The sequence below is a fragment of the Ogataea parapolymorpha genome, chromosome VI, assembly GCF_000187245.1.
Source record: "Ogataea parapolymorpha DL-1 chromosome VI, whole genome shotgun sequence".
NCBI classification, from domain to species: domain Eukaryota; kingdom Fungi; phylum Ascomycota; class Pichiomycetes; order Pichiales; family Pichiaceae; genus Ogataea; species Ogataea parapolymorpha.
Window position 1 is genome coordinate 460,952 of NC_027861.1, and position 26,886 is coordinate 487,837.

The 26,886-nt window shown below is 42.4% G+C and overlaps 18 protein-coding genes across 18 annotated transcripts; 10 read left to right on the plus strand and 8 right to left on the minus strand.

Moving 5' to 3' along the window:
• Positions 1 to 10: 10 nt before the first annotated feature.
• On the minus strand, positions 11 to 3,490 carry HPODL_01366 (Imitation switch two complex protein 1; the record flags this gene model as incomplete). Its single annotated transcript, XM_014077873.1, has 1 exon — positions 11 to 3,490. The coding sequence occupies one exon, from the start codon at positions 3,488 to 3,490 to the stop codon at positions 11 to 13; it is 3,480 nt and encodes a 1,159-aa protein (XP_013933348.1).
• A 1,049-nt stretch (positions 3,491 to 4,539) lies between these two features.
• On the minus strand, positions 4,540 to 5,352 carry HPODL_01367 (Protein SCO1, mitochondrial; the record flags this gene model as incomplete). Its single annotated transcript, XM_014077874.1, has 1 exon — positions 4,540 to 5,352. One exon carries the CDS (start codon positions 5,350 to 5,352, stop codon positions 4,540 to 4,542), a length of 813 nt encoding a protein of 270 aa, XP_013933349.1.
• A 161-nt stretch (positions 5,353 to 5,513) lies between these two features.
• On the minus strand, positions 5,514 to 6,701 carry HPODL_01368 (putative GTP-binding protein OLA1; the record flags this gene model as incomplete). The annotated part of the gene is made up of 1 exon (XM_014077875.1): positions 5,514 to 6,701. One exon carries the CDS (start codon positions 6,699 to 6,701, stop codon positions 5,514 to 5,516), a length of 1,188 nt encoding a protein of 395 aa, XP_013933350.1.
• A 71-nt stretch (positions 6,702 to 6,772) lies between these two features.
• On the minus strand, positions 6,773 to 7,846 carry HPODL_01369 (Splicing factor U2AF-associated protein 2; the record flags this gene model as incomplete). The annotated part of the gene is made up of 1 exon (XM_014077876.1): positions 6,773 to 7,846. One exon carries the CDS (start codon positions 7,844 to 7,846, stop codon positions 6,773 to 6,775), a length of 1,074 nt encoding a protein of 357 aa, XP_013933351.1.
• Positions 7,847 to 8,062: 216 nt separating this feature from the next.
• HPODL_01370 (NADPH-dependent D-xylose reductase) lies at positions 8,063 to 9,022 on the plus strand (the record flags this gene model as incomplete). The annotated part of the gene is made up of 1 exon (XM_014077877.1): positions 8,063 to 9,022. The coding sequence occupies one exon, from the start codon at positions 8,063 to 8,065 to the stop codon at positions 9,020 to 9,022; it is 960 nt and encodes a 319-aa protein (XP_013933352.1).
• Positions 9,023 to 9,223: 201 nt separating this feature from the next.
• On the plus strand, positions 9,224 to 10,117 carry HPODL_01371 (hydrolase NIT3; the record flags this gene model as incomplete). Its single annotated transcript, XM_014077878.1, has 1 exon — positions 9,224 to 10,117. One exon carries the CDS (start codon positions 9,224 to 9,226, stop codon positions 10,115 to 10,117), a length of 894 nt encoding a protein of 297 aa, XP_013933353.1.
• Positions 10,118 to 10,219: 102 nt separating this feature from the next.
• HPODL_01372 (uncharacterized protein) lies at positions 10,220 to 11,050 on the plus strand (the record flags this gene model as incomplete). Its single annotated transcript, XM_014077879.1, has 1 exon — positions 10,220 to 11,050. One exon carries the CDS (start codon positions 10,220 to 10,222, stop codon positions 11,048 to 11,050), a length of 831 nt encoding a protein of 276 aa, XP_013933354.1.
• Positions 11,051 to 12,250: 1,200 nt separating this feature from the next.
• Positions 12,251 to 13,588, plus strand: HPODL_01373 (uncharacterized protein; the record flags this gene model as incomplete). Its single annotated transcript, XM_014077880.1, has 1 exon — positions 12,251 to 13,588. One exon carries the CDS (start codon positions 12,251 to 12,253, stop codon positions 13,586 to 13,588), a length of 1,338 nt encoding a protein of 445 aa, XP_013933355.1.
• Positions 13,589 to 13,638: 50 nt separating this feature from the next.
• Positions 13,639 to 14,358, plus strand: HPODL_01374 (putative 2-oxoglutarate-dependent dioxygenase; the record flags this gene model as incomplete). Its single annotated transcript, XM_014077881.1, has 1 exon — positions 13,639 to 14,358. The coding sequence occupies one exon, from the start codon at positions 13,639 to 13,641 to the stop codon at positions 14,356 to 14,358; it is 720 nt and encodes a 239-aa protein (XP_013933356.1).
• Positions 14,359 to 14,370: 12 nt separating this feature from the next.
• On the minus strand, positions 14,371 to 15,159 carry HPODL_01375 (54S ribosomal protein L10, mitochondrial; the record flags this gene model as incomplete). The annotated part of the gene is made up of 1 exon (XM_014077882.1): positions 14,371 to 15,159. One exon carries the CDS (start codon positions 15,157 to 15,159, stop codon positions 14,371 to 14,373), a length of 789 nt encoding a protein of 262 aa, XP_013933357.1.
• Positions 15,160 to 16,008: 849 nt separating this feature from the next.
• Positions 16,009 to 16,692, plus strand: HPODL_01376 (GTP-binding protein RHO3; the record flags this gene model as incomplete). Its single annotated transcript, XM_014077883.1, has 2 exons — positions 16,009 to 16,039; positions 16,073 to 16,692. The coding sequence occupies 2 exons, from the start codon at positions 16,009 to 16,011 to the stop codon at positions 16,690 to 16,692; spliced, it is 651 nt and encodes a 216-aa protein (XP_013933358.1).
• A 93-nt stretch (positions 16,693 to 16,785) lies between these two features.
• Positions 16,786 to 17,649, minus strand: HPODL_01377 (uncharacterized protein; the record flags this gene model as incomplete). Its single annotated transcript, XM_014077884.1, has 1 exon — positions 16,786 to 17,649. The coding sequence occupies one exon, from the start codon at positions 17,647 to 17,649 to the stop codon at positions 16,786 to 16,788; it is 864 nt and encodes a 287-aa protein (XP_013933359.1).
• A 262-nt stretch (positions 17,650 to 17,911) lies between these two features.
• Positions 17,912 to 18,826, plus strand: HPODL_01378 (Protein ATP11, mitochondrial; the record flags this gene model as incomplete). The annotated part of the gene is made up of 1 exon (XM_014077885.1): positions 17,912 to 18,826. The coding sequence occupies one exon, from the start codon at positions 17,912 to 17,914 to the stop codon at positions 18,824 to 18,826; it is 915 nt and encodes a 304-aa protein (XP_013933360.1).
• Positions 18,827 to 18,921: 95 nt separating this feature from the next.
• On the plus strand, positions 18,922 to 19,978 carry HPODL_01379 (Prephenate dehydratase, catalyzes the conversion of prephanate to phenylpyruvate; the record flags this gene model as incomplete). The annotated part of the gene is made up of 2 exons (XM_014077886.1): positions 18,922 to 18,975; positions 19,019 to 19,978. The coding sequence occupies 2 exons, from the start codon at positions 18,922 to 18,924 to the stop codon at positions 19,976 to 19,978; spliced, it is 1,014 nt and encodes a 337-aa protein (XP_013933361.1).
• A 673-nt stretch (positions 19,979 to 20,651) lies between these two features.
• HPODL_01380 (Protein PRY1) lies at positions 20,652 to 21,536 on the plus strand (the record flags this gene model as incomplete). The annotated part of the gene is made up of 1 exon (XM_014077887.1): positions 20,652 to 21,536. The coding sequence occupies one exon, from the start codon at positions 20,652 to 20,654 to the stop codon at positions 21,534 to 21,536; it is 885 nt and encodes a 294-aa protein (XP_013933362.1).
• A 90-nt stretch (positions 21,537 to 21,626) lies between these two features.
• On the plus strand, positions 21,627 to 22,769 carry HPODL_01381 (uncharacterized protein; the record flags this gene model as incomplete). Its single annotated transcript, XM_014077888.1, has 1 exon — positions 21,627 to 22,769. The coding sequence occupies one exon, from the start codon at positions 21,627 to 21,629 to the stop codon at positions 22,767 to 22,769; it is 1,143 nt and encodes a 380-aa protein (XP_013933363.1).
• A 268-nt stretch (positions 22,770 to 23,037) lies between these two features.
• On the minus strand, positions 23,038 to 24,315 carry HPODL_01382 (alpha 1,6-mannosyltransferase; the record flags this gene model as incomplete). The annotated part of the gene is made up of 1 exon (XM_014077889.1): positions 23,038 to 24,315. One exon carries the CDS (start codon positions 24,313 to 24,315, stop codon positions 23,038 to 23,040), a length of 1,278 nt encoding a protein of 425 aa, XP_013933364.1.
• Positions 24,316 to 24,442: 127 nt separating this feature from the next.
• On the minus strand, positions 24,443 to 26,551 carry HPODL_01383 (uncharacterized protein; the record flags this gene model as incomplete). The annotated part of the gene is made up of 1 exon (XM_014077890.1): positions 24,443 to 26,551. The coding sequence occupies one exon, from the start codon at positions 26,549 to 26,551 to the stop codon at positions 24,443 to 24,445; it is 2,109 nt and encodes a 702-aa protein (XP_013933365.1).
• Positions 26,552 to 26,886: the final 335 nt, after the last annotated feature.

Here is a 26,886-nt window from a genome sequence, read left to right on the forward strand (position 1 = left end):
ACAATCACACCTATCTCCTAGTTTTCTTACGACTTCTTCCTATGGACTTTGCAGCAACTTTGGGACCATCATAATGAGAATAACCGTAAGTTTCCACTGCGCGAGAATTCACCCACGACAGTAAGTTTTGCCTGTTTCTATCTGTCCTCAAAGAATGCAGCATTTTTTTGGCATGTTCCAATCTGTCCAGTTTTGCTTGACGTTCTTTCATCATCTGTTTCTCCAAATCGCGTTGCCCTCCTCTTCTGGTTCGTTTTGGCATGCGAACTTCGTCATCTTCACGCTTCCGTTTCTTAGCCTCGGAACGCGTGGATGCTTTATTGCCATCTGTCTCACCCTGAGAGCCATCTTCTTCGTCAGCGCCTTCATCATCATCACTTATTTCTGTCTCAGCAATGACCTTTTCAAATCTCACCTCGTCCTCCGACTTGCAGCCAATTCCAACAGTTTTAACCCTGGAACTTAAACTGTTCGTAATTTGATCCTGAAGATCCACGATTTTTTTGCGGAGATGCTTTTCACGTTCTCCCTCGATGTTTAGCCATCTCAATAGTTCCTCAATTTGTTCTGGACGCTCAAGATATCCCCAGTCAGATGAAGAAACCAAAATGTCGCTGCCTTCTTCCAAAATTTTTCGCTCAATAGGACTAAATTGTCTTTCTATGGTAGAGCCATATTTGTCCACAAGCACAAATCCCTTTTCATCTCTCACTTCTCCTTTGTCAAATTTGAGACCAAAGAGAGCTTGCGCAGCCTCAACAAAATGAGGATCCCTCATAGATTCTTTCTCTTGTTCATCTTCCTTAACATTGGAATCAGCCACATTTGCTACATCACTCGGCTGATCTGTTGGATGCATTCCGACTTCCTTGTAATTGTTGGCATTTTCCAAAGGCACATGTACGATTTCGTTCCATTTGTTTAGCTGATCGTCGTCAAACTTAAGGAAAACTTTACGGTCTTCATCACCAGGACCTTGAATCCACAAACGACCCATTAAATAGGATTCCTCTTCATACTCAGAGCCAGCGTCACTCATGTCAGCTCCATCATCTTCTTCGTCGTCATGGTGAGAGGCTGAGCTCAAGTTAGGGAGACCATTCTTTTCAAACCACCAGTATCTGTTGTAAAATCTGTCCCTGCCGATGTAGCAAATCCTTTGACAATCGATTTCGTTTAAGCTCTTTTCGAGGTTTCTGCGCTTCTGTTTCATCTCATCAATTTCTTTCACCTTCTCGACCCTTTGTTTGATGAGCTTCAAGAATTCCGGATTTCCTGCGCACACGGCCTTCTCCAAAGTAGTTGGCTCGGGTGGAAGGTAACTGAATCCTAGCCTACTAACCTTTTTCTTTTGCTCAATAAGCTCCTGCGTTTTTTCAGGGTCATAGTTCCAATTCTTGATTTGAGCAGTGGTGATAGGCTTTAAAGTCTCGATTATATTCTTCTGAATCACAATTGCTTGATCCATGATCACCTTGAACTCTTTTATCAGCTCAAGTCGGTCACGCCTAAGTGCGGTTGCATCGTCCAAACATTTATCGATATGGGATCTAATCACAGTACCATTTAAAAGCAGCGACATTATTATAGCAATGGTCTTCGCACGATCTTCTGCAGAAAGCTTCTTGAAATAATTATGTTGTAATGTTTCTGCGGTAGATGCTTCCTCGGCTGGTGCAAGTATTTCGAATATACGATTGATGTCCGCCTTATACTCTGGCAAGAACTCGACTGTCGCCATGATTCCAATCAGCACCATAAGCCAATTCCCCTCTTTGAATTGGCGTGTTGCCAATCTATCTTCCCATGGGCGATTTTTGTACCTGAGGAAAGAATAAGCGTTGTGATTAATGATTTCCTCCTCAGCTTCTTCTTCATGAGTGAGTTCGGTCTTTTCATCTTCATCCTCCGCGAGAGCTTTAGGCGACTCTGTTTTAATTTCGGAACCATCATCATCAGGCTGATCATCATCGTTCAGTTTGTCGTCATCATCTCCGTTGTCAAGAACGTTTTCTTTTGGTAGTGTAACTAAAATACGACGTCTCCCATCCATGAAAGCCTTGAACATACCACAGTAGATCTCCATAAGTAAAGGACAAACAGTCACTTCATCTTCCCATCGTAATGCAGCGAAATAATCATCGAAAGTGAAATTGTCAATGACTAATGCTCTCGCATACATGTTCAAAAATATCCACGATTCCAGAATATCAGAACTATCTTGCACCCCTGGAAGTTTGATGATTTTGGGACGTGATTTTGAAACTCCACGAAAGGGTAGCTTCAAGTCATCAATAAGCCCTGGTGGCCTGAACTTGCTACCAGAAAACGCATTGATAGGAGTTGAACTTCTTGAATCCAGGGGAGTTGTGGCTTGTGGTCTCGATCCAGGTGCAGGCAATATATCAACGTAGCCATTATGAGGATTAGGAGACGCCACGTCAGGAGATGCTGAATTTTCATCCATTTGAGTTTGAGCAGTCATGATTTTTCTATATGTGATGTTCAAGCTCTTGAAAAAGCGGAAGCACTTTTCGTAATGCCAAACCTTAATTTTGTTGTCGAGAACATGATAGAATATATTGTCAGGCATGTATGCGGCTTTGGGAGAGTAAGGGATGGAAGTAACCAAAAAATTGACGGTCTTTGGGTCAAATTTCGGCACTACTTTGACGCTAGAATACTGGAAAAGGGTGAGAATCTTCTGTTTGATCTCTGGATCGGCATCACTTTCTGGGGTGTCCTGAAAATAGACTGTGCAGTGTTTCAGAGCGTCGTACCATTTTTGTTTCCATAGCTGCAACGTGAACCCGTTCTCTTGTTCGTTAGCGGTGGGCGGAGTTTCTTTGAGGTTGTCAAAAATATGTTCATTGACTTTGGCCTTATTGGTGAGTGTAGCTTTTCTTAATGAGTCCTTTGGATGTTCATACTGTTTCAGATGATCAGGGTACTCCAGTGAAATTCTGTATTTTTTTGCGACAGAGTCTTTCAAGACCCAGGGAGAACCGAGTTTGGTAGATCTGGTGAGGCTCATTTTTAAGAATGCTTTAACATACCATTTGGTGAAAGAGTTCCTTTCTCTAGCGATTTGTGAAATGGAGTTCACGGTAATTTCCTCATTATTTTGAAGAAGAACTCGGTATGAACAATAACCCTCTTTCACGGTTCCATCAGGCAAGGTGATCGCATTAAATCTTGCTTTTTCACGAACAATTCCGTGTACTTTATCGCCAGCATCTGTTTTCACAACTACTTGGTCTCCCGGGAAAAAATCGTCCTTGAATTTTGCGTAAACTTCATCAACTAAAGCATCAATTCTTGGTGTTGTGGAGAATGAGACGTATCGAAGAATCGGCTCTTTGACTGGCTCTGGAAATCTTGCCTCCATCATGCTCATCTCATTTTGTTCAACTTTAAGGGCCTCGAAGAATGTGAAATTGGAGTTTCCGGATGTTTCACATACAAACTTCTTTATATTGTAGTAGTCCATACGACTCAAGTATTGATCGTAATCCAGAAACCACTCTCCAGTTTCAGGAATATACCAAACTTCAGTAGATAAATCGAAATCCTGAGGGAGAACCGGAGGTGGGCTGAACTCCACTTTCTTTCGTTTGAAAAGCACCTAGAAATATGTTAGAACATCAATCTCGAGTCGGATTCAGATCTGATGGAAGTCTCTCTGGATTTCCATCTGAAAAGATCCATCTACAAATACTTACCATTATGGTCTTGAAGGTTTCAAAGGAACTCGGTGTTTTTAGTGTTGTATAATTGGACGTTTGTCTGTTGCTATTAGAGTGACGGATGGAATCTTGATTCACCCCCTTTTCAACGTGTCTTTATCAGTTTTATAACAAGGATGTAAATTTTCAAACGCGTTTGCTTGGAAAAAGGAATAGTCAGCTTAGTTAGTTTTGACAAACAAACAATTCATCCTATTTGCCTCTGCTTGAAGAAAAAGTTGAGACATGTCGAAGGAAAACTTAAAATCAGTGGTCGTGGAAGCACCAAACAAAACGCGAGATAAATAGCTACGCTATAGGATGTCCCAAATAACGGGTTATAGAACAACACCTAAATCAGCTAAACTGTTCAGACCCAGAGATAATACAAGCTCTATTTTAACCACAAGCCAACCGTTCAACGTGGCTGAGGTCATATTTTACAATGAGAAATATGGTGTTTTAAATAATTGCCAGTTATTACAAACCACACATATTCGTGCCTATAAATCCAGATAGAGCTGCGTCGACGCTAAAAAAATAATAATCATGGGGCTCTGCGGCGATTCACAAATCCTCAGTTGTATTTTCCGTCCTTGACGTTGAAAATTTTCTATCCCTGTACTCCCAAATAAGCATAGGATTTAATTTACTCATCAAAGATAGAAGACAATATGGGCATGTAGGTAGTCGTTAGAAAGCACAAAATATGGGAATTATCCTAAAGAAATAGCCTAAACTCGTATTCATAAGCTTTATCAAATATATGTACATGTAAAAGATGACAGTTTGCGGTCTGCAAAACACTGAACGATTATTTGTACAGGAATCCCAACCACCCAGCCTTGGCCTTTTCCCTTTCCGCCCGAGGCTGGTAGACGGATATGTTGGACTTGATCTTGTCGATTGCCTCCTCAGCATCATACTGGCGACCCAAGACATCGATGAACTCACCTTCAGGATCCATGAAATAAAAGAAGATAGAGTGGTCAACCAAGTAATCTTGACCTGGCTTGACATTGCGGGGGGTCGAAAAGTAAACTCTGTAGTTCTTACAACATTTCTTGATCTCATCGTAGTCTCCAGTCAGCCCAATAATTGAAGGGTGGAAATCCTTCAAATATTCTTTGACAACCTCTGGGGAGTCCCTTGCTGGATCACAAGTAATGAAGATTGGTTGAAGCTCAATGTTATACTTTGATTTGAGTCCATCCAAGATCAAGCCCAATTTATCCAACTCGTCAGGACAGATATCAGGACAATGTGTGAACCCGAAGTAAATAATGGAAAACTTGCCCTTCAGGTTTTCCTGTGTGAATGGCTTTCCTTCAGTATCAATCAAATTGAATGGCCCACCGATTAATGGTTTACCCACACCCCGGTTTTGTTCAGCTTCCCTTCTTAATTTAAGCTTTTCTTTCTCACTGGTGAATACATAAGTGAGGGCAGAACCAAATATGACAAAGACAACAACAGCTTTCCATGTCATAAATTCAATCGGATTCTTTTTCAGTGTTTGTTTCGAGTAGTCTGGGCCTCCAACAGGAAGTCTTGACAGAGGCTTTCTTTTTTTTGGTGCTTCTTCTTCGGGCTTTGGATCATTTGGCTTCAGCTCATTCAAGCTCATCCTAGAAAGCGAAAAACTCCTCGTAACAAAACGAAAGTCTCTCTTAGCCGGTGTGATGATTGGTCGTAGCATCATGGATCGTATATTCAAGTTAGTCAATTTTTTCCAATACAAGTTCATCAGGTAGGATCATACGACATCCTTACACCATTACATAAAACCTAATTCTTGCCTGCACCGGCTCTGAAGTAGATAATATCACCATCCTCCACCGTGTAATCCTTGCCCTTTTGAAGCAACTTACCAGCAGCCTTCACTGCATTCTCATCTCCCAACTCAATCAAATCGTCATACTTCATGACGTTTGCCAGGATGAAAGTTTTCATCAAATCTGTGTGAATAACCCCTGCGGCTTGAGGAGCCTTAGTTCCATCTCTGATGGTCCATTCTCTCACTTCATCTTTTTCACCAGCAGTGAAGAAGGAGATCAGGTCCAGCTTCTTTCTCATAGTCGTGATGATCTTTGGTAAAACAGATGGAGCTCCAACCCTTTTTTCCTCCTCAGCTCTTTCCTCATCGGTCTCCATTTGAGACAGTCTTTCCTCGTAGGAAACGGAAAGAGGGATAATGACATCACCTGGAGAATACTTATCGACCCATTCCTTGATCTTCAGCAAATGTTTGTTCTTCTTTCTGACGTAATCCCTCTCAGACAAGTTGATCAAGTAGATGGTTGGTTTGGCAGTCAAAAGGAACATGGTGTTGATGATTTCAATTTCCTTGGCAGTCCAATTTTGGTTGTAAACTCTCTGGCCGCTCTCCAGAAGCTCAATGATTTTTTCAACAAAGGCGGCTTCTTCTTTCTTTTGCTTGACTTCCAGGGATTGGCCTCCTCTTTTGGTGATTTTGTGAATGCCTTCTAAATGAGACTTCGCGAACTCGATGTCCTTGAGTCTCAGCTCGTTGGAAATAATGTCCAAATCTCTTGTTGGATCAACATCTCCTTCAATGTGAATAATGTCTGCATCATCAAAGCATCTGACAACTTGATAGATGGCATCAACAGCACGAATGTTGGACAAAAAAGCATTACCCAATCCTTCACCAGCAGCAGCTCCCTTAGTCAAACCAGCAATATCGTAGATGGTGATATAAGCTGGAACCTTCTTTGGAGGCTTGTACAGCTCATAGAGCTTGTCGAGACGCTCTGAAGGAACGATCACACGAGCTTCCTCGGGCTCGATCGTTGCAAATGGGTAATTTGCAGGGTTTCCTAGTGGACATCTGGTGATAGCCTGGAAAAAGGTGGACTTACCAACGTTGGCCAGACCGACAATTCCAGATTTCAGGTTGTTTCCTGGTCTTCCCAGCAAGGGCTTTTTTTCTTCAACTTGCTTCTTTGGTGGCATAGTATAGTTATTAGTGTGTTTTCGACCGTCTTACTGAAAATTTTTTAAAAGATGGTGATTACATCATCGAATTACTGGCGATCTATTGATGGACCTTCCACCCATTGTGCGAACCTATCTAATCTATCTCCCTCGGCGGCATCTCCTGAGCTTTTCTTATACTGTGTTATTCCATCATACTTCTCCACTTGTAACCTGCGGCCTCCAAAATATCTTCCGTTCATCTTGGAAATGCAATTATTTGCAGCTACGGCAGACTTGAATCGAACACTGACAATACCTTCCTCTTCAAGATCATACAAGACAACATTTGTGACTTCGCCTATTTCTTCACAACCCTCTCGTATATCCTCTTTGATATCTAATATCGCACCCGGGTCGTCTTCGAGTTCCTTGAGGGTGAAACAGTGCTTGAAAATGAGCGTTTTTTCTTCTCTCAATCGCCTCGTTTCGTCATCTTCTTCCGTATCTGACCAATCGTTCACTTTTTTGTGTATCCGTTCGATTTTCTTCTTGAGTTGTAAGCGTTCCTTAGTCTTCATTTTTACTCGAGGCTTCTGCTCTGCTTTATTATTGAACTCAGCTTTTGAAACCCGAATGGGTGATTCATCTGTAGGTCGAAGCTTTGTTTCATCCAACAGCTCAATCGCGAGGTCACAACTCTCCTCTTTCAGATATTCTATTAGACAATCACCTTTGAAGTGGTCTTCGTCGTCTTTATACATTTTAATTTTAGAGGATCCAGTGCGCAAATCCTGTGCAAGAACTCCATATTTACCAAATACTGCCTCCAGTTCCTCGTAGGTTATATCTTGGGGGATCTGACTGACATAAATGCAAGTATTTCTGTTCCTCCGAAACTGCCTCAATTCCTCTTTCTCTTGCTTCAATTCATCGAGCCGTTGACGCTTCTCGCGTTTCAAATCTTCAGAAGTGCTTACCTCATCATGAGGCCTCTTCTCGGGCAGATAATCCTGTATAACAGGTACCCAACGCTCTAGAATTGGATTGAACTCAAAACACTCTTTTTCCTCTGGATTTTCAATCACCCACCGAGCTCGTACTTTATCAAAGAATAAGTATGTTGATAGATCTGGGGGCAGATCTTCCGGAAGAGTGTTTTGTATGTCGTCGATCAAGGGCATGAGAATATGCACACGCAGATTAGTGAAAATCTTGTAATTTTTTAGTGGCTGCACACCTCACACCGATTTCCCCGAAATCGCAGCGAATAAAGGCGGTGGTGGGGAACGTAATGCTCAGCTGAAACAGCAAACCTATAAATTTGTGGGGGAATTTCTTAGAAAAAAGCACCCTTACTGAAATTTAGTTTTTAGGTTTCTTCACTGTTATTAGAAAAGATGGCTTCCAAGACAATTAAGTTGAACAATGGCATTGAAATCCCACTAGTTGGGTTCGGCTGCTGGAAAGTCGAAAAGTCAATCTGTGCTGAGCAGATTTACGAGGCAATTAAAGTTGGCTACCGTCTGTTTGATGGTGCAATGGACTATGGTAATGAAAAGCAAATTGGCGAGGGAATTGCCAAGGCCATTGAAGATGGTTTGGTCAAGAGAGAGGAGTTGGTTATTGTTTCCAAGCTGTGGAACAGTTACCACAAGCCGGAGAATGTCAAGAAGGCAATTAGAAGAGTTCTTGATGACCTAAAGTTGGACTATTTGGATATTTACTACATCCACTTCCCAATTGCTCAAAAGTTTGTCCCATTTGAGGAGAAATATCCACCAGGATTCTACTGTGGCCCTAATGGTTGGGAGTTTGAGGACGTTCCACTGGCCGTGACTTGGAGGGCAATGGAAGAACTTGTTGAGGAGGGGCTTGTTAAGTCAATTGGTATCTCCAACTTCTCAGGTGCTTTGATTCAGGACCTGCTGAGAGGTTGCAAGATTAAGCCTCAATTGCTTCAGATTGAGCACCACCCTTACCTGACTCAAGAGAAATTGATCAAGTACGTTCAGGCTCAGGACATCGCTGTTGTTGCGTACTCCTCATTTGGACCACAGTCCTTTGTGGAGCTAAACCATGCTAAGGCTAAGGACACTGTTTCTTTGCTCAAGCACGATCTGATCAACAACATTGCTTCTGCTCACAATGTCACCCCTGCTCAGGTCCTTCTGAGATGGGCTACCCAAAGAGACATTTTGGTCATTCCAAAGTCCAACCAAAAGGAGAGGTTGGTCCAAAACCTGACGGTCAATGACTTCAATCTGTCTGAGGAAGAGATCAAGCAAATCAGCTCCTTGAACCAGGATCTGAGATTCAATGATCCTTGGACCTGGGACGAAATCCCAACCTTTGTCTAGACCTTTGAAGGAATAGAGTGGTTTACCCACAAACCATTATTGTAGGATAGTAAATCTCCGTCAGTATGGCGAATGTAACGTCGGTCCGAAAGAAAGTCACATATCTGCACGTGACTCGTTCGAAATAGGCAATTTTCTAAACCACCCAATACCCGACTCGAAATCAAAACTCATTTAGATAAAGGAATTGTTTCCCAATTAATGTCAATCAAGAACAGTATGTCTATCATTAACAGAAATATTAAGGTCGCGCTACTTCAATTCTATACCGGCTCCGACAAGCAGGCCAACTTGCAGAAAGTGAAGGAATTTGCGGCAAAGGCTTTTGCGAAAGAGCCAGGTCTTGACTTACTTGTTTTGCCAGAGTGCTTCAACTCTCCATACGCCGTCGATCAATTCAAAAATTATTCCGAGCCAATACCATCAGGGGAGACAACTAAGTTTCTATCTGACCTTGCCAAAGAGTATAATGTCAATATCATAGGAGGATCGTTCCCAGAACTTGGCTCCGATAACAAAATCTACAACACCTCTCTCACTTTTGATAAGAGGGGAGAGATTGTTGCAAAGCACAGAAAGGCTCACTTGTTTGACATTGACATTCCTGGCAAAATGACTTTCAAAGAGTCTATTTCCTTAGCACCAGGAGACAAAGCCACTGTTTTCCAATTGGACAATTTGTGTAAAATTGGTCTCGGAATATGCTACGACATCAGATTTCCAGAGCTGGCAATGATTGCAGCTAGACAAGGTGCTGGAATTATGTGCTACCCGGGAGCTTTCAATACAGTCACGGGTCCTCGGTTCTGGACAAAGTTTGCTGTCGCTAGAGCTATTGATAACCAAGTATACATTTTGATGTGTTCTCCTGCAAGAAACGTTGAAGGTGGTGGCTACCAGGCTTATGGACACTCCATGGTGGTTGATCCAAATGGGGACGTTCTCGTGGAAGCGGGCCATGGCGAAGAAATTGTCTACTGCGAACTGAAACCGGAAGTTCTTGATGAGGCCAGAAAAAACATCCCAATTACCCTGCAGCGCAGATTTGATATCTATCACGATGTTTCGAAAGATGCTGTGGCCAACGCCATTTAATGATCTTCGGTGAACTTGGATTACGTAACTCGGCTTTAGATTTTTGAAAAATAAAAAGCCGATCTCGAAGACGCTTACTGATTAGTAGAGTGGATCGTCAAGATGTTGAGACAGGCTCGTGTTCCAAGACGGTTTTACTCCTTTAAAATGCCTCTGGAACGAGTTCCTACTTGTCCTGAACCAGAAGTCGATACAGGATGTACATATTGTCAAATACCAACCTTTCCAAAGAACAAACAACTGGATCATACAAAACCCATAGCCAATACGAAATCTAATCCTTGGAAACACTTGATTGTGATGTCTGGTGATCCTGATTACAAAAACTGGCCCAGTAGATTTGAAACTTCTCCGGGGACAATCATATCGGAGATCCAAGCTCACAAACGGAAAGTGCTGGACCCATTCCACCCGGTGCTCACCAGCATGACGACATTGCAGGAGCAACCGACTACGGAAGGTAATACAGTGATTGGCATATACCCCGATGGTCTTAGGGTGGAAGTGTCTCCAGACAAGGTGGAAGAGTTTTTAATCGGATATCTCAGCACAATACCCGATAATCTTGACCAGGAAGACTCACGGCTCGTGGCAAAAATGCAGGAAGATTTCAGGGCCCAGTTTCCAGCTCAAAAGTTAGATCAGGATCTGGTGCTGATCTGTGGTCATTTAAAAAGAGATATCAGATGCGGGGAATTGGCTCCATTAATCGTACAAGAATTTGAGAAGGTTTTAAAACTGCATGGCGTTGAGAATACTAAATTGGGAATGATCTCACATATCGGAGGACATGTTTACGCAGGAAATGTACTAATTTTTAAGCGCAACGGCGATGTCATATGGTATGGAAGGGTCTTACCGCATCACGTTCAAGGGATTGTCAAGCTGACGCTACTCGAAAATAAACTGATCGAAGAACTATACAGGGGCTAGATAGGGAAGATAGGAAAAATATTTATTATATAAATTCGGAGCTATTTATTTTGCAGTTTTTCACCCGTTGGTCATTCACCCTGCACAGCCCTTAAATATTGGTTGGATGACCATAATAACCGGTTAAATCTATATATGGGTAAATGGTGGTCTTGAGTAGGCGGTAAGAATTGTAAAGGCGCAGATGCACTCTGAAAGTTGCTGTGAACAAACCCTGCCCAGAGAAATATCTACATACCTAAATTTTGGTCACGCTTCCCGGGGAAAACGTTTGGCTCAGCATCACGATTTCATCCGGTAAATATTTTTACGTCTTAGACTAGTGTAACAAAAAGAATTTTCTTCCTTAATGGCACCATGGAATCGCTAGATCGAAAGAGATCGCCTCCGTTCCTGGAGCTATCACAGCTTACTGTCCAAGCATTACAGCATAGCCAAAGCCAAGCACAACTAGACTTTGGCAACGTGTTGACCCTCTGGACAACCCTCATAAAATCAAGCGACGTGATCAAAAATGGCAAACGACTTGAAAACATCAGTTGGCGCGTCGTGAATCGCAACATCTTGCTCAAGAATGATTTTAACAAAAATGATTTCTCTGCGTTGATACAGATCTCGTCAGGGAAGGTGGAGCACCCTATCACCAAAGCTAGAAAGCACTTGAAGCAAGCACTCTCCTCGGAATCATCTAGGACAAAGAGCGCGGCCTCAGTCAGGACTGACCAAGGCACGAAAGAAATCACCACTAATGTCCCCGATAGCGGGCAGAACTCTGAAGATGAGCGACATCAGGATGAGTCCAAAAAGTTAACCCAGAGGAATCTACATCATCAGCAAAGTCTTATACATAAAACGCCTGACAAAGCCAGGCATTCGCGTGGGCATATGTTTTTCATAGAAAATACACCTTCCCCGGAAGCTGAGGGAGGTTCTTCAAAATCGCCTCCCTCTCCAAAAGTGAGGAGCTTATTCGGTCATCCTGTAAATGACGGCAAACCACCAATTGAGTCTCCGCAAAAACCGAAACCGCGGCATATAGAGCGTGATAGAAGCTTGGAGCGCTTAAATCAGCAGCACGCTCTTTATGGCACTAGTAAGTCCAACACTGCTGTGCATTCACCACAGTCAGAAACCCAAAGATCCCAGGTGTCTCTATTTGACAATAAAGCTGGAAAACAGGCAGTAACGAAGCAACATATTATGTTTTCATCGGACGATGAGATATCGGATGGATCAGATTGGTCTTCAATGTCTGGTGATTCTGACATGGATGATGACGATGAAGGAGAAGAGGAACAATTGAATTTCAGTAAGACAAATATTCAAAAGCCAGCTGAAAGGCCGCAAATGAAGAGGTCTCTTTTGAGCGGTCTATTTTTGGACAAGATGGGTAATGAAGTCCCAGAAAAGTCGCGTGAAAACGGCAGGCCAAAGTCTAAAAGCCCAGGTTTAGTGGTCTCACCATCCCTTGGCCCAGTAGATCAGCCAGAAATGTCAAGGGCCTCTACCTCTGCCTTTAACGTGAACGCTTCAGCTGACGTGGTTACATCTCCAACAGAGAAGACAAGATCTTTGGCACAACGAAAAATCACAAGCTCGCCGGTGCCTCCAACAGATCACCAACGCCCAACAATGACACGGAACAATTCGAGCAATAACCCTCATCTTGTTTCTAAGTCTGCAATATCACTGGCATCGTTTTTGGCCAATAACAGGAGACCCCATGCAACCGCAACCGAAATACATAATGGACACTATGATCGTCACCACGAGTCCAACGCGCCGCCTACTGCTGCCACCCTTCTCCCCACCGCACTGTCCACTCACATGTTCCTTCCAACAATGAACTTACATCGCCAGTCTAGAGTCAGGGACACGAAACCTTCTACACACTCACCTCTGGTGCCCAAACCAACAGCTAAAACTCAACTTGATGATAGAACTAGGCAGGCATCAAGGGGTAGATCAGTTGGGCAAGACAACGATAAAGAGTTCGAAGAGGCTATTAGTGTCTCCTCCAGCGTTAAGTCAATCGAGATTCCAGGATCTCTAACGCGTTCTAGAACTCATTCTCATCGGGACTCTCCGGTCCATCATCCTAGCAGGCCCGGTTTAGAAAATCGGGGCAGCTCGTATCTTACAAAGGTGTCGCCTGCTGTCACTACAAGAGAAATGTTGACCAAAGAGCTTCCATCTAACCTTGTGGAATCTATCAATAATGAAAACAAACTAATTCATGCATCATCCACGAATTTGAGCGAACTTTCTAGTCATGCACGCTTACACAACTATATACACACGAACCAGTCCTCTACTGCTACATTGATGAATGGAATTGTCACAGCAGATGAAGACAGCAGTTCTGAGAGTGAACCGTCGAACAACATTATTGCAAACGGCATAATGGGTAACAAACTAAAGTTGCTGACTACAGATACCCAAAGTGCACCATTCATTGATGACGACCATCTTGCATACAATCAAGATAGAGACGATGATTGGGAAGATAATCTGAATTATCACGCCAGAGGTTGGTAGACCAAAATCTTTGCTGATAAAGGCTGTGTATCGTTTTCTGTAAATAATATATGGCTAGAAAGAAAAGGACCCCAACATCCGAACCTCATGGTAAAACTACCTTTAGTTTCCCTCCATCAATCCAATCGCTTCAGTCGGAAAAGATGGAGTTTTATAAGGCTCGCTTCGAGAGTGTTGTTCCAGCGCAGATTTTTACAATATCCAATTTCTGGAGCCCAGAACAATGTCAAGATCTAATTTTCAGCATACAGGAAAGTCTTGATCTTGAAACTACACCCGTCATTAAATCCAAACTTTACGCGTCTCGGGTCAATGACCGCGCTTGCATCAGAGATCCCACAAACGCTGGGCTGATATATGACTACCTTCAAAAAATTCTGAAATTTAAGATTGAGCAGGGTGCCGTTGAGGAATGGATAGTGCAAGAATTGGAGAATTCCAAGGCCTTCAATCCGGATTTAAGGTTCTATAGGTACTCCAAAGGCCAGTACTTTGGCAGACACTATGATGAGTCTGTCAAGGTTGGAAATCAAATATCAAAGTGGACAGTTTTAGTCTATCTAAGCGACAAGGGTTTGAAAGGAGGCGAGACAATATTCTATAATGAGCAAGGAGATAGGAGCGAAAGACAGATAAGCATAAAGCCCCAACAAGGTATGGCATTATTCCACAAACATGGAGACGATTGTTTACTCCATGAAGCTGCTACAGTACGAGATGGTAAAAAATGGGTTTTTAGAACGGATGTCATGTACAATATATACAAATAAAGGGGTGTTGCACTATAATTTCAAATCAGAGAACTTTACAATGCTATTGTTGGTGAACGCATTGACGCCATAATCTTTCCTTTCAGATTTCGAGAGTTCTTCCAAGTGCTTCAGCAATGGCGATTTGACTTCTTTTCTTGCAACGGATGCCCTTGTAGCCCCGTCCTTCACTACTTGGGCAAAATCAGAGCCAGCTAGGTATCCACGTTTTTCTGGACTGGTATAGTAAAGAATATCGCGTCTAGCAATTGGCTTCGCTTGCATGGGAACGTAACCCTTCGTACGCATAAAACGCTCAGGAGCCATATGAACTTGGTAACCTAGAGATCTCGAAAAATACCTCGAGGTATATTTCCCACCATTGCTTTCTATAGTTTCAATGGCTGTTTGCGTAGCTTTGGTCGACTCTATGTTTATATTGAGCTTGTACACCGGAGCTCCCGTACCTAGAATAGCAACTCCGTCTTTTAAGGATCCGGTAATCAGTCCTATTTCCTTCATCTTTCTCATCGTAAGTGTCTCACCAGGAGCCAACTTCAAACGTCCTGAATCGTAAAATTGTTGTATTTTAATTAATGGGACTTCGTGTAAGTCAAGCTTTTGGTGTCTAATAAAACCCCTCTTAGGATAAAGTTTATAAACTGGAGTTTGTCCACCTTCAAACCAATGAGGCACGGATCCTCTGGCTTTCTGACCTTTTTGACCTCGTCCAGATGTTTTTCCATAGCCTGAGCCCGGACCTCTACCAACTCTCTTCTCATTGACTTGAGAGTTTGGCGCTGGCTCCAAGCGGCCAAGCATTGAGATGCCTCTATTTTGAGGGCCTAAGAGAAAAGACTGACCAAATTTAGAGAAGCCGGTCAACATTCTTGAAGTCTAACAAATGATTATTTTTTTTCGGTCAGTTTTATTGAGTCGTCACAACGCATCCTTACACCGTTGAAAGGACTTAGACCCTTCACTAGCGCGTTGAGGATATTAAGTTACAAAAGAGCGGCCACTATGGCCGTGATTCACTATTTACAAGCCAGTAATTGATTATTTGGAACGGCGCAGTTTCTGAATTCTGTTTATAAGCTTCTTGTCCTCTTCGAGTTTTCGTTTTTGGGCTGGAGAGAGTCCGATTCGTTTGGAAAGAGTCTTATCATTAGCCTTTGTAGAGATGCTTTTGGGAGCTGTTCGGCGAGAGGACCTACTTCTCTGAGTTAGACTGAGAGCTTGCGCGAGTGCATTCTTCTTAAGCGGTTTTCCCTTGGTGTTCGCTAGTGAGTTCATCAGAGGACTCTCTTTACCTCTCTGCTGATTGCTTCGGGAGCCATTGATAGCCCTTAACAACGGATTTTGAGCCAATTTGTTCCCTTTCCGATTTTTTGCATTCTGCTGTTTGGAAACCATCCTGGAAACTATCATTCCAAATGTTTGTTTTGAAAACCGTTTGATCACACCCCTACACCGCACTAAATTCTAGAGTCTGTAAAAAAGTGCTACAATTCACTTTCTATTTACATTAACAGTACCTCAAAACGGACACAGTCTGATACAATCCGGGGTTCCTCACAATATATTGCATCAGCGCATACACTAAGAGCCAATTTTCAAGCTTTACAATACTATTTCGGCACCAAGACGCGCTAGTGTAGAATATTACAAATGCCACTTTGTGGAAGCCCTCCCAAGCCTGGTAAGTAACTGACACTCAGATTCTAACATTCAGTCCAGCGAAAAATAGTCATTCTTGGAGATGGTGCATGTGGTAAGACCTCACTCCTGAATGTTTTCACCAGAGGTTACTTTCCTCAAGTTTACGAGCCAACCGTGTTCGAAAACTACATTCATGACATCTTCATTGATGGACAGCAGCTGCAATTATCGTTATGGGATACTGCAGGCCAGGAAGAGTTTGACCGTTTGAGATCTTTATCGTATAGTGACACGCATTGTATCATTCTATGTTTTGCTATCGATTCGCATGATTCTCTTGAAAACGTGAAGAACAAATGGGTGGGTGAGATTCTTGAACACTGCGAAGGTGTCAAGCTCATTCTCGTTGGTTTGAAAGCGGACTTGAGAAGTAACGATCCAGACATTGGTCAGAATGATATGTTGATTAATAATGCTCCCTCGGGCAAGAAACTTGTTTCTTATGAGGAGGGAGTTGGGGTGGCGAAGGAAATAGGTGCCTTGAGATACTTGGAGTGCTCTGCCATGAAAAATCGTGGAGTTAATGAGGTGTTCACTGAAGCAGCACGTATCGCTCTTACCGCAAAACCAAAAGGAGCCAACGCTGCCGCGAACGTCTCCGACAACGAAAGCAGAAGCTGTGTGATAATGTGAAGGTCAAGGGCTTCTGTTTTGTTGTTTTCACTTCTAATTTGTGTAGTTGACTAATTTGTAAAGAGAACTGTATTATCGAAAGGCAACAAAATATTAACTCGAAGAATTTCTCAAGCTCTTCTCACTCCTTGAAGAACTCTTTGAGCTAAGTAAATGCCTCTTAGGGCTACGGCTGTAGCTGTGGTTTGACCGGAATGTTTTCGAGACATTTGATGGAGAAGAGCTATCGTAACATAGATATGGATCAGGTGTATGATCTTTGGTATCATTCGAGGCCAAGGGCTCAACAATGGAAGGTATCTCCCCAGTCTCAATAAATTCATCCAAAAGAACACTACTAATTGCATTCTTTGGCAGCGGAGGTCGCTGAGGAGGTGAAAAGGATGAAATAGTACTTGGAGAGATTTCAAGTTTTCTCAATTGGAGGGTCCTAACCTCCTGCTTATCTGCCAATGGTTGATAGTAAATTTTCTCATTGTTGGCTGGCAACGTAGTGCTGGAGTTGGTCAATTTGGTGCGTCGAGGATTGATAATCTCGTCTGCCGCACGATGGGATCGGCCTCTCAAAATTTCAAGCATTCCGCCTCCATCATCGAGTGGTTCTGTACCTTCTGAGTCAAAAGATTCCTCCGTTGAATTCACATCCTTAGCCTGACTTTTGGCTCGAAACCTATGATAAGCAGAACCGATCAAAAAAGCGAGCACGAACCCGGCTACGATGGGGAGAAATATGATATAGAACGTCCCCTGATGCACAGATGTATTCTGTAAAAAAGGATTGTGTACCTCACTGGGCGGGATGCCAACCTTTGGTGCTGAATCCCGATTCAGAGCACGATGATTGTAGCTGCCTGAATGATCGTTTGGGGCGTAATTTGTTGACATATACACTTCTGGCGCTGAAGAGGGTTGCCGTCTCTTACTATCATGGACTTTTTTGGAATCTGAATGTGTCATTCAATCTACCGGCGCTATTGAAAGAAGCAATAAAACACTAAGTTTATCGCTGAATCGGGAGATGCATTTCTAGGCGGCACGCTGGTATGCCTGAATTGGCTCGCAGACCACGGATGCAAGGCCATAAGAATCAACTAGCTCGTACTATTCGGGTAAATCTGCGATATTAAGCGCAATTTGTGATCGCGGGCTTATGATATACATGTCATCAGTGTTTTTCAAGAAATGTGCCAAATCGTAATTTTTTATTTTTTTGGGAGACATGTTTTTGAGACCAAGGTGCTTCTTTCGTACGGCGAGGGTCACTCCAGTTCGGTTTGTCGCTTCCAAAGCTATCGAGAAAGATGTGATTGCCAGGTATAAAGAGAAACTGGATCGAAAGGCTAGGGAACTCGGTGCTGCGGACGCAGAACAGCTGAAAGAGAAATTGAAGGACGAGATCGAGAAGAAAAAGCTTGAGATGAATAAAATAGACCCACTTAAGGAACTAGAGACGTTTGAGAAAGCACAGCAAAACACAGTGCGAAAAAAAGCTAAGGAAAGGTCCCCCATAGACCCATCAACTCCAAAAGACCCATATAAAACTTTGAATTCATACCTGGATCTGCAGAAGATCAAGGGTCTCGAGGCCAACGAAATTGAGTTTCTTTGGAGATTGAGATTCCAAAAAGGTGAAAATACCTTGAGTGCTGTTGTTCCAACCAGCACCTTCGAGAGACTGTTTAACAATGCCATCAAAAATCCAACATTTGTCCTTCCGTTGCCCCGCGAAGATGCCCAGGTTGAAGGCGAAGGTAAGGGGGATCCGGTTGAAATTCACTTCGTACAATGGAACTTTGTTGGACCTAATACCACGCATGTCTTAATCACGTCTCTAGCTGAGTACAAATTACATAAGGAGTACGCTAGACCTCACACAACGGTGATGTTTCACCAAGAACTGAAAGAGGACAAGGGAATTGTTATGATGAACGGACAAGTCGAGAAAGACGCTTCGGTCACTTTGCAAGAAGCTCAATTACTTTTGCTAAATGTGCAAAGATTCTATGGTGGGCTCGCCGAGACAACCTCCGAAAGCAACCAGAAGAGATTGGAATTGCTGAGAAGATTCAACTCCGGGGATCCCGCATTCAGCATGGAAGAACTGATAGAGCTAGCCCAAAGGATGGAAAATTAATTTTTGTACTAAAGTAACCGGATTCCATTGCTGTGATATAATAATTTTTTTAATTAACCTTTAAGTATATGAGCGAAGTCAATCAATGAGTGAACATGACTTCAATTAAGGTAGCATATTTGGGTCCCCCAGGGACATACTCACATCAAGTAAGTACATTGAAAGCTTCTCATGTAAGGGCTAACTGAGCAGGCCGCACGCCAACAATTCGAGCCTTATGCTCTATCAGATGACGCATCAGTAATTTATCTTCCACAGCCATCAATTAATTCATGTTTCAAAGCGATTTCGAAAGATGAATGTGACTACAGTATAATTCCATTTGAGAATTCATCCAATGGTCAAGTTGTCTTGAGTTATGACCTATTCCGTGATTGGTTCATCAAAGAAGATCAATTGAGGCTCAAACTGAGGGAGTTGGAACAAAGTGGCAGTTCTCAAGCGTCTTCTGTCAAAACTCCCGACTTTCAAGTAATTGGCGAGCAATTTGTTGCCATACACCACAATTTCATAACTTTTGCTTCAGACATATCAAAGATCAAAACTATATATTCACATCCTCAAGTGTGGTCACAGTGTAATAAATTTCTACACAAGCATGAGTTGGATAATAATATCAAAGTACAGAAGATTGACACGTCCTCGACTTCGAAAGCAGTTGAGATTGTTGCTTCTCTGCAGACGGATGAAGAAAGACAAACAACAGCTGCCATGGCATCATTGACTGCCAGCGAGATTCATGGCGTTCCAGTCAAGGTTTCTCAAATCGAAGATTTCAAAGGCAATACTACAAGGTTCTTGGTGCTAGGCAAAAAACCATTACCAGATTTACGCCATTCTTTTGACTCTAATTCAGTATCAGACAAACGTATGACTCTTCTAACCTTTATTATTAAGGATAACGATAATTTTGGAAGCTTGTGCAACATACTGCAGGTCTTCAAAAAATTCAATCTCAACTTGCAATCGATAACTACGAGGCCCTCAATTGTGAGTCCTTGGAGGTACGTATTCTTCGTGGAAGTTTGGGAGGGAGAGGGTCTTCCTGAAGCATTATCTGAGGTAGAGGAGCTGGTCCTTGATCTGACGGTGATTGGCTCGTTTGCAAGAAGCAAGAAATTCTTTCAAATGATCGAAACTGGCTTCCCCTGAATAGCACAAATATACGCACCACGCTTTAATTCCAAATAGGTATATAAAATTAACGATCAACAGAATGATGTAAGAGATCAATGCTGATTCGATCTAAAAATAACGTTCCTGAGCAAAAGTTCCATGAATACCCAGGTAGGAAATAAATGATTAGCAGCCTCAGTGATTGCTTTTTGAATTGCTTGATGATCTTTCCGAATCAAGCAATATCTGCTGGCCATGAACCGGCCCCTCAGAAAAGTAAAATCTGGACTTCTCGCTTAAAACCAGCCACGAGATCAGATCCGCCTCGATTTTTTCAGAAAGACAATAGATTTTAACTTTGTGACAATAATTATTGTCAAGCACCTTTACAAAATCGAACGTGAGAATTGAGTAGTGAACGCTTTTAATCTATTGTTTCAAAGCGTGTCGGTATTGTTTTGTTCTGCATACCGTGTTTGGTAGCAGATCCCCTTGTGGCTAGCTCTTGAGACACGCATCTGACAGTGCTGAATATAAACGCAAACATTTAACGTTTATTCTAAGTTTTGCACTTCATAGGTTATCTGTCAATACTTTCTTCGTGGCCGACGTGATCACTCTTTTTTCACAGCCAGTATCTAAACATTCTTTCATTCTTTCGTGTCTTACAATAACAGACCCATTCCATTCCTTTCATTAGTTCAAACAAATGAAGCTTTCATCAATTGTCACATTCTGTGTCTTGGGACACCTGGCTACTGCCGCTCCCTTTTTTCATCTCAAAAGAGAAGCAGATCCAAAATTAGTTGTTGTGACACAAACAGTTAAGAAGACCGTTGTCATCACTCCTGGCGCCACTCAGGCGCTCGGCGGCATTCAGAGTACTACTTCTAGCAGCACAGCGGTCTACACCTCATCCACGGCAGTCTCAGACGGAGACAACCTCGTTGGAACCTTCAACGTTGAGGTGGCTTCAAGTTCTTCCATCGCTCCATCTGAGACCGACAATGCTCAGCCAAGCTCCACCGAGTCCACTAGCTCCGCCATTCCTCCAACCACATTAAGCACTTCCTCGCCAACACCAACTCCAACAGAGGCCTCCTCAACCACCAAATCATCTGCATCTTCCACATCTGCCACTTCTACCACATCGTCTAGTTCGTCTGGTTCCTCGAGCTCGGACTTCCAGGAGGCAATCCTCAAGGCACACAACGACAAGAGAGCATTGCACGGAGTTGATGCACTTACGTGGGATGACACTCTTGCTCAGTATGCTCAGAACTATGCTGACGAGTACAGCTGTTCCGGAGTTTTGACTCACTCCGGAGGAAAGTACGGTGAAAATCTGGCATTGGGCTACTCTACCACCGGTACCGTGGATGCTTGGTACAACGAGGGAGCGAACTACAACTATGGTTCTAGCTGTTCTGTTTATGACCACTTCACCCAAGTTATCTGGAAGTCGACAACGAAGGTTGGATGTGGATACAAACATTGCAACGACTATTGGGGAACTTACATAGTATGCTCCTATGACCCTGCCGGAAACATTATTGGTGGATGTGCTTCCAATGTTCCTGCGCTTTCTTCTTAGGCACTTGCTTTCCTTCTAGTACTAGGGTTCATTTATAGTTTAAAAAATTGAATTTTACGCGAAATTAGATCGCTCGTTTTGAGTTTCTCCATGTCTAGCGTGCAGCAACAGCAAAGTCGAAAGCCTACAATCTATCAGGTTGTGCGGCTGGTATTTGCCATACTCACGTTTGCTACCGGTTGCTTGAGCATCGTTTTCTCCCAACTGTTGGTGAATGTGACGTTAGGTGGCGATGAGGGATTAAGGACGCGCTGGATCGGTTTCACAAAGCGCAATTTCGTGATTCTGATTACCTTTATAACAAGTCTTACATGCCCAACCGATCTCGAATTGTCATTTGATTCCGATACCGTCTCGTGTCGCGAGGTTTTGGCCAATGCCGAGCGGTCCTTGTTGAAATTAAATACTAGCGCCATTTTGATTGCCAATCACCAACTATACACTGATTGGGTCTTCCTATGGTTTGTCTCGTATTTGAATGAATGTGCGGAGAACTTCTACATCATTATGAAGAAGTCGCTGGAAAGAATACCAATTTTGGGGTACGGCATGAAGAATTATGATTTCATTTTCCTTAATCGAAAATGGGACTTGGACAGGTCATATATGATTCAAAGGTTTGCGCATCTAAGTTCTGTCAAAAAGCATTGGCTGCTTATTTTCCCAGAAGGTACAAATTTGAGCCCCAACACTAAACCAAGGTCAGACGATTTCATGACAAGGCAGCACCTGGATTTTAAACTAGATCATGTGTTGCTGCCCCGCGTGAAAGGGCTGTACCTAGCGTGTAAACACATGCACAAAAAGACAAATCTTATCCTTGATTTCACAATGGCTTACAGTGACCATCTTGCGACAGAGTATGCTCAAGATTCGTTTACTTTGCGCTCAATCTATCTGCTTGGAAAGGGTCCGAAGAGCTTAAGCATGTTTGTCAGAGCAATTGATATAAGTTCGATTGACGGATGCACTTTCGATGAAAACGCGAACGAGGAAGAAGAAGAAGAGGATATGAGAAAATTTGAAGTTTGGCTGAACAAACTTTGGGTGCAAAAGGATAAAATGATGGACAACTATTACAAAACAGGGCATTTGGTGGAGGGGGTCAAATCAACGAAAATTCCCTTGAAACTTCGCAATAGATTTGAAATTTTGAATGTGTATGTCATACCCATCGTGTTCTTTGTTCTGACCTGGCTCGCATGTCGTTTAATTACTACGTTGTTACGTTAGAATGCTATATGATCAATTACGCAACAGACTGAATCTAGATTCGCTTAGTGCTAACGAGATAACGTCTACAAGCTAAAGCCAAATATATATTATGTCATGAATTAACTATTGACTTCATCCTATAGAATTTTCTCTTAGTTCGTACCTGTTGTGGAGAAACATCCCAGTAGCTCCGTATTAGTTGAGAACTCCATCTCCACTGCACATAAATAGGGCACAGCGACATTGTTACTTGTAATGCTGTATTTCCTAAATTTCACACTCTATCTCACTTAGAATTATCGAAGTCGTCCCATGTGAGTATATTAAGTGGTCTTGCGTAGTAGAGTTTTTCGTATCCTTCTCTTTTATTCTCATCGTCGTATTCTGCTGTGTAATCTTGTTTCATGCTTTTTGAATTGTGACTTTCAAACTCCTTAGATCCTCTGAATGTAATTTCTGGCATGATGATAACATCATCAACCTGTGTCGGCCCAACAGCTAGGCTAAGCAGCTTGTATGAAATGCGGTCTTGTGTTTCAGGGCCCACAATCTTTTGTGGTAATAAGTCTTTGTCTGTTCTTGCAACTCTGTAGATGAAAGGAGATTCAAGCTCATTCAGATACTCAAATAAAGTGTCAGTGAAAACTGATTCACCAGTACATTGTGTTAGCGGTTCACCATTGCTATCCAAATTTTCAAAAGCTGTATTCCAGTCAATCTCATGAATTATGCGATCATCGTTGTGAACCATATAGGTAATTCGAGCAATAAGTTTTGCCAAAAAAGGGTGATGGGACTTTGCTTTGAAAAGCTTATTTGAAAATGATAACCTTCTGTTGTATAGCAACGTCCAGTTCTCATCGTTGTAGTCTGTAGAAATGCCCACCATCAGCTTACCAGGAATTATACGAGATTCATACCAGTATTTCATCGGTTTCACGCAAATTGTATCAATGTCTGCAAACAATCCACCACCAATGTACACTATCAGGTACTTGAGAAACTCATATTTGAGCCGGACATCTGGAAGTTTGAGTAGTGCATCCAAAACCTCTGGCACCTGGTCCTTGAGATAATCTGAAACTAAAGATTCTCCCTCCGACGTCAAAATCAAATTATGGTTGTAATCGTCATTCACCAGTCTCCATCGTTGAATGTGAGGAAAGCAATTGACTGGAAATTTCCTGTCGTCTGGTCTTTGTTGCCACATCTGCCAAATATTGTTTTCAATTTCACCTTCTGCCTCGTAAGGAAAATAGTGAATAAGTCGAGCCTCGATTGTATACATATCATGAATATTCTTTCGAGGAGGCGGGGTCTTGATCAGAGTAGCATTTCCAAAAAAGCTCTGTGGGTAAAAGTCTGACAGGCTATACCGCTTTCTGACAGAACTGGTAGGATCACCCAAACTCAAGTTTAACAATATGAACACAGCAACAGTGGACAGGATCATATACTTATAGCTTCTCCATAGGTTGTAAATATACCGAGGCACTTGAGATGGAGCCATTTCCTTGGTATTGGGTCCAGGAGATTCGATATACCTGCTGAAACTCGAATACATGGGGACAGAATTATATTTCAGGATGGACTGTTTTTTTACTGTCAAAAATACGACGGTAAATTCTTCCTTGGAATGAATATATCGAGACAAAAAAAGTTCACTGCCTGAGTGTTAAAATGTATTCTGTTTAGCTATCTTCCTTATTTAACATGCTTAAAATATACTGGTAGTTTTGATACATCTGCGATAGCTCAGACACAGTGAGCTGTTCGAATGGCTTATTGCCAAAGCGATCTAGTTTCGAAATATCAATGTTGGCAAACTTTTGAGGGTCCTCAGAACGGTTTTGAAAATGATCACTCAAAGAGCTTCCCCGGCTTCTGTTCTTAACATTCTCAAAGGCGTTCTCAATGGAGTTGAGAAGCCCTGCTTTCCCCATTTTTGAATACTCCTGATTAAATAGGCCAGTGTTTATCAAACTAGTAGTACGGCTGCGCATCTTGTTAAGTGAAGGCTTGCTTTTATCTCCCGATTGACCGTTGCTGCCTGTGTTGAAAGGAGTAATGGTATTCTGAGAAACTCCATTGTTGGAAGCGTTGGGCTCCAGGTGAACATTGAGAGAGGAGCTAGATGAAGATGCGCTCACAGGCCGAAAGTTTTTCATCACTCCGCTCATGCTGCTGGTAAATTTGTTGATGAATTTATCCTGTGCATTTGGTGACGAAACAATGGAGTCTGTTTGTGACCTTGTGCGAACCAACGTTGTCGAAGTGATGGTGGATGCCCCCAAATCTTCTCCCGTTTCTGGTTGATCCAAATGCGACGATAGTTGTAACGACAAGTCGGAGCCAGTATGTACATGATGACGAGAGTCGCTGGTAGAGATCGACGAGGTAGGGGTGATTCTGGACTCCTCAACTTTTGGAAGAGAGACGGTGGATTGTATGGCTAGATTTTCCTCCATCTGCTGCCTGGTAGACTCCAAAATAGGATCGTGGTTGTCTGTAGTTCCGATAGAATTTAGCCACGAGACCCTACCAATTATGCTTTTGATGCTGGAGTCCACGGCATTACTAATATTTCGGATGCCTTGATCCGCATGATACAATGGCAGAAATTCAGATGGCGCTAGCAAGGAGAATCGAGATGAGTCCAAAAGAAAAGAAGGTTGATGAGAAGGTGACAGGATAGGTCGAATTTTTTTGATCTCCTCCTCAATTGATTCTAATACCAAAGGCTTTGTCAGAAATTCAAGAAACTGATCACGAGATTCTTCAGGAACCTTGCAAATGCTCTCATCCAAGCTTATGTTTAAATTGTCCAAAGTCACACTGGCGAGATAAGAGAGGCTTGCTTCAAAATTGGTGAAGACATACAATAACTGGCCTTTTTCATCGTCATTTCCGTCATAAATATAATCGTTCCGAAATCTCTTAATGAACTCAAATTGGGTAATGAGGGCATGAGTCCGCAGGTCTCCAAGTTTGATGAACACGTAAATGAGAATGGGAAGATAAATATCCGTATTTATTTCGTGAAAGGTGTTCTTGCTAAGTTCCCTGATCAGTTTGTCAATTTCGGCATGCACTTGAGATAAATGCTTCAATTTTAATGTAGGAGAGCGCTCCGCCGTGAAAATTTCCAACTGCGGGAGAATGCGACCATTCAAATTGTCCAAGAATAAATCTTCATCAATATCCAGATGGATATCTAAGTTTTCAAATTTGATGTCCAAACTATTGAGGTATGCAAGCTTGATTCCAAAATCTTTGTCGAGCTTTTTCTCAAACTCATCTATTGGGACTCCTTTCTTGGGAAACATGAGAGATGAGTAAAACTTTTCACATAGTAATCGCTCAACAATGAGATTGTACTTGCAAGAAGGATTGTTAAGCGGTTTATCAAGCTCCTTCAGCTCCACTCTTTTCTCACTATGCGTGAAGTCATTTGTTTTGATGTTGAAATCTGTATAAAATCTTTGGAACAGCTCAGCGATCTCGAACGTAGCTAGTGGCTTTGCATACCGAGGTTCTCTAAGAGATTTTATGAAATCCTGTAAATGCCTTAGAAGAGAAGCTGGAAGTTCTTCCTTGCTTGTCACTTGGACTGAATTGACAATTCTTTCATTGCTGTCACGTCTTTCCGATCCAATAGCCGGCGACTTATCTGATAGCGACTGTGAGCTGACAGCTGTATGTTGGGTATCATCTAAAACATCAGATTGTTCAGCATCATAAGAGAACTTAACTGATGTATCTGGTTGCCAGCTATCTTTCGTTGGAGGGGTATGAAACATGGTCAAATGTAAATCAGGCCCGTCTATAATTTATTCAACGAATAATGCAAAACCGCGCTTGGGGGTAATGGTAATCCTAAATCCCCCAAATGTCAATGAAGTGCTGTTTGAGTTATAAGGTGGCTGCGTGCTAGTCTTGCGAAACTTTTGGGCTAAATTTAGTTCATTCCCTCCTCGGGTTCTTATCTCTCTGTAAGGCAATTGTTAAAAATTTGACCCCGTCAAAAAGTTGGCAGATCATCAACTTTAACACTGGTTTTACGTAAATGTACCACTGCTTCAAACTACTTGACACAAATCGATAACTCTGTATAAGTTCGCACACTTCATTTAAC